Below are 8,048 nucleotides of genomic sequence, written 5' to 3' on the forward strand. Positions count from 1 at the left end.
ATATGATCAAGTATACACATGTCGATTGCAGCCGTATCGAGTAACCATGAAGTTGGGTATCGAGTGATCGTGCATCGAGGAATGTGTGACGAGCCATCGGGGATTGAGTAAATTCATATTGGCAAGTGTGATGGTGCATCTCAGGGGCGAATCGGAAAATCACAAGCTGATGACATTAGCAAAAGGCCACTTTCCAGCCATTTTTCATTTAGGCCTCCCAAATGAGGCCATCCATACAAAAAAAAAAAACCCCTCTTCTTCGCGTACGTGTAACCCTCTCATTTCTGTTTTTCTTCCTGTCTCTTATACACATCTAGATGTGTATAAGAGACAGTGTTATAACTAATATATACTTTTTTATAATGTTTGTATGAAATTTGTAATAAATATCTTAGATTTTGATATTTAACATTTGAGTTTTATGAAATTCTAGTTATTAGTATGTGTTATACACAAATTTAAGTATTTTAAATTAATGAAAAAATATAATAATAAGGAAAAGAAAAAAAAATAATCCAACAACCCAACCAACACAAATTTTCGAGTTGGTCCAAAAAATCCCCCAAACCCATGTACACCCTAATTATTTTTATTCGTACATTAACTCAACACATTATTCATAACACCATATTTTTCATGTCGAATTTACTTAAAATTATTTGAAATATAACTCAAGTAAAACATATCATTGACCATTTATCTCGATTTGTTCCTTCTTTTTTTCTTTCATTTTATATGCATGGACTAAAATTCACATTTAAAAAATAATTTAATGAAAAATAACTCAACATATTATTAATACTAAACTCACATTTGGTTTTCACACGAATTTGAAAAATGTTCATAAAATAGTTTTAAGGAATATCAATGATATACTAGCAATATATCAGATGTCAATCAACTTTCAAATATATCTATATTAAAACAACTTTTAAGAATGTCAATAGTATCATTAGTATATCATATAACAACCAGTCAATAAATACTGGAAGACATGAGTGTATCAACAACATATCTAATATCAATCAACATTTCAGATGTATCAACAATATATCTAAGAGCAATCAATATTCAATCAATGACTTTTTTTTTTTATTTAAAGCATGTGTACTTCATTTTATAAGCATGATATTCTAACTATATCAAAAATATATCAAATATAAGACATTAATGTACCAGGCATGGCAATTAGTAAATACTTGAAGTAAGACATAACTCATAAATGTATCAACAGTATATCTGACATCAATCAATATTCAAAGTGTATGAGCAATATATCTAACAATCAACATTCAATTAATAATTTATTTTGAATTTAAGCATTTGTCCTTCATTTATAAGCTTCCAAATGTATTCACACTATATTAGATATAAGATGTAAGTGTATCATATATCAATAAGTAAATATTTTAAGTAAGATATGAGAGTATAAGCAACATATCTAACATCAATCAGCATTTTAAGTGTATTAGCAATATATCATATCCAACAACGTTAAAGAATGTTATTAGTATATAATTAGCATATCACCTATCAATCAACATTCAAGAATATATAAGATATCAAACTTTCAAGTTTATCAAAAGTGTATCAGTATATATCAAACTTTCAAGAGTATCAATTGTATATCACACATATCAATCAACATTCAATCAGTAATTTTCATATTATATTTTGTCATTATGGACTTAATTCATTTCAAGTATAGCATTGATATATCAACCGTATATCAATACTCGTTAAATATAAAATTCCAAATATATTATTAGTGTATTAGTAATATATCATTTAAGAGAATTACCTCATATCTAGTCCTTGTTCAGTTCTAATAACAATAAAAAAGAAATACACATTCAATTGGTATACACCAAAGGTGAGCGTATCACTTAATTAACTCATATACTTAAAATAAAGTATATCAATAGTATATCAACCTAAAAAGCACAGATACAGATACGGATTCATAATACGAATATGATACGATACGACGATACGTTAATTTCTAAAAAACTAAGATACGGATACATTAAAGATACGTTATATATATATATATATATAATGTCTAGTTAATTGTTATAATACTTATTTTAAATTAGATTAAAATAGATTCAAGAAAAGAGTGAAAACTTGAAAAAAAAAAAAAATCTAGTAACGTGATTGTTGAGCAACTAGAGTACGGTAGAAAAGTAGAATATGAAGATTGAAGAATGAAGTTGTGAATGAAGGAGGTGTGAATCATGATTTAAATAGTGAAAGAGAAGAAAAATGAAATTTTAATTATGTTTTGGGTTTTTAAAATTTTTTTATGTTTCATCATTTTTAATTTATTTTATTTGGGATTGCTCAATTTAAGTGGACTTTTATGTTTGGAAGTGATTTTAAAATAGTTGAAAACACTTTTGTCATTTCCAAAATCACAATGAAACATGTTTAATTCTTCAAAACTAATTTTGATGATATAAAATTGCATTTAAAAGTGTGAAATTGAAAACTAAATTAATTTTGAGTAATTAAAAGTGTGCTTTTGAGTGATTATAAAAATGAAAAAAATGATTTTTGATGATTTTAAAATCTCTCATAAACATGCACTAAAATAAAATGGGTTGTGGGTTGGGTTTTTTAAGTGGTTAGGCTTAAATTTGAAAAAAAAAAAAAAAGACCGACGTATCCACTTCACACATCTGGAGGCAAATACACATATCTGAAAATTAAAAATAAAAATAAAAAAAATCAGATACTTCAAATCACATATCAGATACATATCTACCATGTATCTGAACGTATCCGTATCTGATACCGATTCTCTACACAATTAGGAGTATCTAGGTTTCCTAAATCTCAACTATATATACCCAATGCCAAGTATATCACTTAACTAATGTACTCGATATCGAGTATATGGTCAATAAACTAGTGTATTGATATACTTCATTTTAGGTATACTATACCTAAATTGAAGTATATCAATAGGAGGGTATTTTTGAACTTTTACCTTTTTACTATTTGGGTTGGGCCAATCTTTTGCTAGATCTGCAAAAGAAAAAACAATAAAGGCACGCCTGCAAATTTTATTTCTTTTTCTTTTATTGGGGGGCCTATGCAAACTGCCCTTTAATTTATCCTAACCATCTGCAAATATTCTTCCATTCAAGTAGTTCATGAGCAGACTATGGAGTTTAACAATAATAATAGTCTCATCAAACCATGTAAGTCATCCCAACTTGCATGATGTTCATGTGAGGAACTCGCATTGTTGCTGCACCACCCCTACAGTTCCTCCTTAGGAATGCATAGAAATAATTTATAACAAGCTTCTTAATAAAAAATGAGTTTTTCTTTGCTCGGACGTCCCCTTGTGCCAGTAGATATGTAAATCCTGAATCCATGGCTTCCCGAAGGGCTGATAGCTCATACTCCAAGCTAGGGTCATCATCTGATGCCATAATGCTGGACGGCAACCGTTCCCCAAAAGCGTCTTCCGAAATCACAGTTCTTTCCTGTTCTATCAATGAAATTCTCAACTCATCTACATCAGTAACACCTAGAGTTAGAGAATCCCGCGACCGCTCTGAAATATTATCGAATTCCAACTCATTCACATTGCTCTCCAGGGCAAGATCTTGAGACTCCTTTCTTAAGAACTTCTCAAGGCTTTCCATCAGAAGTTGCTCAAACGCATGGTGATCTTCCTTCCGTACATCCTTGTAACCATATCTCGCAATGCAACGGAACATATGGTAATCTTTTGGGCCAACCCTCCTAAACAAAAACCTTTCCTCTTGCGGAACCACAGGGATTGGAACATATTTAATGCACACGAACACAATTGTTGAGTGGATGGCTGGAAGGCTAAGAAGAAATTGCCCAAAAATTGCAGGAATACCTTGCACAAGATCATTGTAGAGGAGACCAATTCCTGGAACTCTTACGGTTCCGAGTGTAGATCCAAGCTCAACCAAGAAATCCGTTGATATCTTGTCTCTCACTTCACTTTGATACTTCAATACACTCCCATAGTTCCATGTGTACATCACAGAGAGGAAGACGGAAGCAAAAGCAAGTGGCAACCATCCACCCTCTCTGATTTTTGATAAAACTGCAGTTAAGTATATCAATTCCACTGACCCAAACACAAGTGGGAAACACAATGCAAGAAACAAATTTGTCTGCCAGATTAGAAGCATTACTAGAGTCACCAGGACTGTGCTCACCAGCATCACACCAACTTCAGCAATACCTGTAACAAGAAGTAATTAGCATTGCCAATTCTTAAGACCGAAATCAAGTGGTCACAAACAAAAGTGACTACTTACCCTTTACAAACAGAAAAAAGAGGGGGGAAATCATTTAATATGTAAAAAGCAAAACAAACCAGTTTAAGAGGTCTCCACAGAATGAAGATATCATTTCTCCACGGTAATAGATAGAATGTAGAAGTATTACTGTATTAGAGATAAAAATTTCATATGAAGTATACATTGCCATTATGGACCAACAACGAACCAAATTTCCCATGCACATTTATCAGAAACGTTCCAAGTTTTAATTGGGAAATCGTCAACAACGTGTTGGACATCAATCCCAATGGATGATAAATACATTGAAAATGCCCCTTACTACAAGTTACCATGAAAACATAGATCATCCATGATGCCCTTACTCTCAACATTTGAATACTTAGCCAACAATTGTTAGGATACCTTCTTACAAGAATACTCAAGAACACAAATAACAAATAAAGAATACTAAAAGATAGATTTATATATTGCAGAAACTACAATATACCATAACCTTTCGAGAAGGCTACTCTCTCTCAATGTTTCCCACGGGAAATCACTACCAACTTCTTCACACCTTTCCTCTTTAACCCATTCCCACTATTTATAACCAAAAGCCCTAACAAGCTCATGATCAAATTATTAAAATGCCCCTTCTATACTAATATTCTACTAATAATCCAACACTCTCCATAACTAGGGGTCTTACACATATCTCACCATGTTTTCTAATGTTAAAGTACATTTCACTCTGCTCTAACTCATTCACTATTTATCTTCCATTTTTTCCCCTCCTTACAGAAGTTCTGATTGTTGGAGGCTTAATATAAAGTCTGGCTTGTGATAGAAATGAAGGGCGTGGGTTGATTAAAGATTATAATACAGCAGTCAACTCCAATAAAAATGCAAGGAAAATATAGTGCCACAAGAAAGGAAAAAAAAAATGGGGACGGGAAATAACCATAAGCATTGGCGATGTCTGTAGTCCTCCGAAATATTGCAACGACAAATATGCACATTATCATCAAAAACCAATTGATCACAGGGATGTAAATTTGACCCATTCGTCTCTTAGAGGTGTGAACTATCTTCATTCTCGGGAAACATCCAAGAGCCATAGATTGCTTGACACAAGAAAAGGTTGCAGATATCATTGCTTGGCTTGCGATCATAGCAGCAAGTGTTGCTGTCACAAAGACCGGCCAAAAGAGACTTGCTGTTTGTTCAGAAGCAAAGGATACCAAAGAAATCTAGTTAAAACGAGAACTTGCCAAAAAACAAAGTAAGCCAAATAAATGGATTGAAGTGAATGGATTCTTTCACATTGACAATTATCACCTGGCACAGACTCATAAAATATTCTTGCTGCAGAAGATGGATGTTTCATAAGGTACGCAGCCTGGCCCATGTATGCCAAGAGAAGGCAGGGGAAAACAACACATGTGAAGGCAATCTGTCCAACAAATAAGCAAACTTAAGTTGCTTCTATCAATACACATTCATTAAGTGATCTTTCAAAGGGAAAAATCAAACAATTCCTTTTTATTGTTTACCTGTATGGTTTACTGTTAATAGTTATTATCTTTTTCTATTTCTCGTTTCTTCTTTTTGTATGTTGTATAGGGTAGTTTTCTGTTAGTCAGGATGGGTGAGTAGTTATGGTTTACCTGTATGGCTGGCACAGTGAAATGGCCTAGATCAGCAAACATTGCTTCAGCTCCTAAATAGACATTATGAAACATTTTTCATCTGGTAAGACAATCCCTTCCTACAGTTTTCTAGTTCAACTTCATCTCAAATAGATTATTAACTATTAACAGTAAGTATGAAGCATTAATAGACAAAAGAAGTCCATCTGAAGTTAACACATTAAAAACAATAGTAAACTAAAAGTTTATGGATAATAAGGAATTGATCAAAGCTGGGAAAGAAAACAAGACACCAGAAGTTGCCCACATGAGGGTAGAAGAAGGCAAGTCATACCTGTTACGCACAAAACACAACCACCGAGAGCTGACCATGCATTATTTGAATTTTTCTTGAAGAATAAATAGATGTAAACAGGATTGAGAGCCCTTACAACGGTGGGATCATACTTCACTACATTGTAAATTCCAATAGATCCCAGACTAAAAAACCACAAAGCAAGCACAGGAGCAAACAAAAATCCTACTTTCCCAGTTCCAAATTTCTGTATGCTGAACAAGACCACAAGGATTATGATTGAAACAATAACCACAGCATCTGCAAAAAAGAGAAATTATGAGCACGCACTCAAACTTCTAGCTCTATAATGTAACATGAAATTTCAGTGGTGAGTCATCTAGGCAACTTCGATTTATATTAAATCACTGACTAACCCAAAAAATTAAACTTATGGGTCAAGGTAAATCTAATATTATATCTAGCACTTCTCCTCCTCACTTGTGGGCTTGAAATATGTAGAAAACCCAACAAGTGGAAATCAATATCAAGGAGAAAATAACATTATAGGGGTTTGAATATAGGATCACTTGCTCTGATACTATGTTAAATCACCGATTGATCCAAAAGCTCAATCTTATGGGTAAAGGTAAATTTAACAATATATCTAACAATTTATCAAGTAGAACAACCTCTCATCTACAGTAAAGGGCCATTTTCCATATAGCCACATATTTCTTTAGATTGACCCTAATCGACACCAAATCATAATTTAATTGTTCATTTGAGCCAGATTAAAACCAAGTTTTATTAGCTTTGCACAATATGGTAGCAATGCTCTCCCCTCTCTCCTCCTTTCCTCCATCTCCCCATACCCCCCCTACCGACCTCCTCACCGGACCTCACCATGCCCTCCCCAATCCTCCCTCCGTCTGACCATCCCCCTCACCCATCTCCCTCCAACCTTCCTTCAGACTCTTTCATCCCTCCCTTACTCTGTTTCTGCCCTGTTTTTCAGCCATGGTTTCACTCTCTTGCCGTATCCTTGATCACCCCTTCCTATTGGAACAAGAAGGATCGAACTTCCTTTTAAAAGACATAAAAAAAGGACAGTCCATTCTTCTCTCCCTAACCTCAACTACTTGGCTTCTTGAGAGTTTTCGAAGGCTTTTGTATGGTTCTACCTTTGAGTTTTTCCTTCTAAAGGAAAGAGTTGATCAAAGCTTCATGAAGCTTGCCAAATTTCATGCAAAGGAGAATTGGTTTGTTGAATTTGCTGTTTGGCCAATCACAGGAGGAAGAAGGAATATCCACATCTCGTTTGGCAATGAAAAGGCAGGCGGGCAAGACTTCAAGGAGATGATCGATCGTTGCATCCAACACTTCAAAAAATCCCCTGCTCTCCAGGTCAGTACTTCTTCATCCTTTCCCTCTACTAAGCTTTGTCCAACCGCCGGCCATAACAACCCTGCTCCACCCCCCTGTGTGAAATCTGCCCTCCCACCTTCCTCTCCTCCACCTATGAAGAAACAGAGCACCCCTGCTGTTTGGTTGAAGAAGAATGACGAGGTCTTGTCTGAGAATTTTAATAACCTTTGGATTATCTCAAGACTAATGGCATCATACGGTTGGAAGGAGATTGCGGTAGAATTAAGCAAGTGTTTAGGCACCCATGTCATCATTAATCCTCTGTTTGCAGACAAAGCACTCATCAAACTAAGCCAAGGTAATATCAACGAAAAATTACCAATTAAGGGTAAATGGACTAAGGTCGGCCCTTTTCATCTTCATCTGGAAAAATGGAATCCAAACAGTCATGGAAGGCCCTCATTATTGTAAGGTTATGGG

The 8,048-nt window shown here is 34.3% G+C and overlaps 1 protein-coding gene across 2 annotated transcripts in view; it reads right to left on the reverse strand.

Annotated features, from left to right (window-relative positions):
* Window positions 1-3,042: 3,042 nt before the first annotated feature.
* LOC120081285 (putative potassium transporter 12) overlaps window positions 3,043-8,048 on the reverse strand; it is a 13,837-nt gene continuing 8,831 nt past the window's right edge. For both annotated transcript variants that reach the window (XM_039036024.1, XM_039036023.1), the window contains 5 exons: window positions 6,261-6,521; window positions 5,945-5,997; window positions 5,616-5,730; window positions 5,239-5,493; window positions 3,043-4,237 (listed from right to left, as the gene is read on the reverse strand). In XM_039036024.1, coding sequence (XP_038891952.1) covers window positions 3,198-4,237; window positions 5,239-5,493; window positions 5,616-5,730; window positions 5,945-5,997; window positions 6,261-6,521 — 1,724 coding nt within the window. In that variant the 3' untranslated portion in view covers window positions 3,043-3,197. The remainder of the gene's footprint in view (window positions 4,238-5,238; window positions 5,494-5,615; window positions 5,731-5,944; window positions 5,998-6,260; window positions 6,522-8,048) is intronic.

Source organism: Benincasa hispida, chromosome 7 (assembly GCF_009727055.1).
Source record: "Benincasa hispida cultivar B227 chromosome 7, ASM972705v1, whole genome shotgun sequence".
In the NCBI taxonomy this organism is placed as follows: domain Eukaryota; kingdom Viridiplantae; phylum Streptophyta; class Magnoliopsida; order Cucurbitales; family Cucurbitaceae; genus Benincasa; species Benincasa hispida.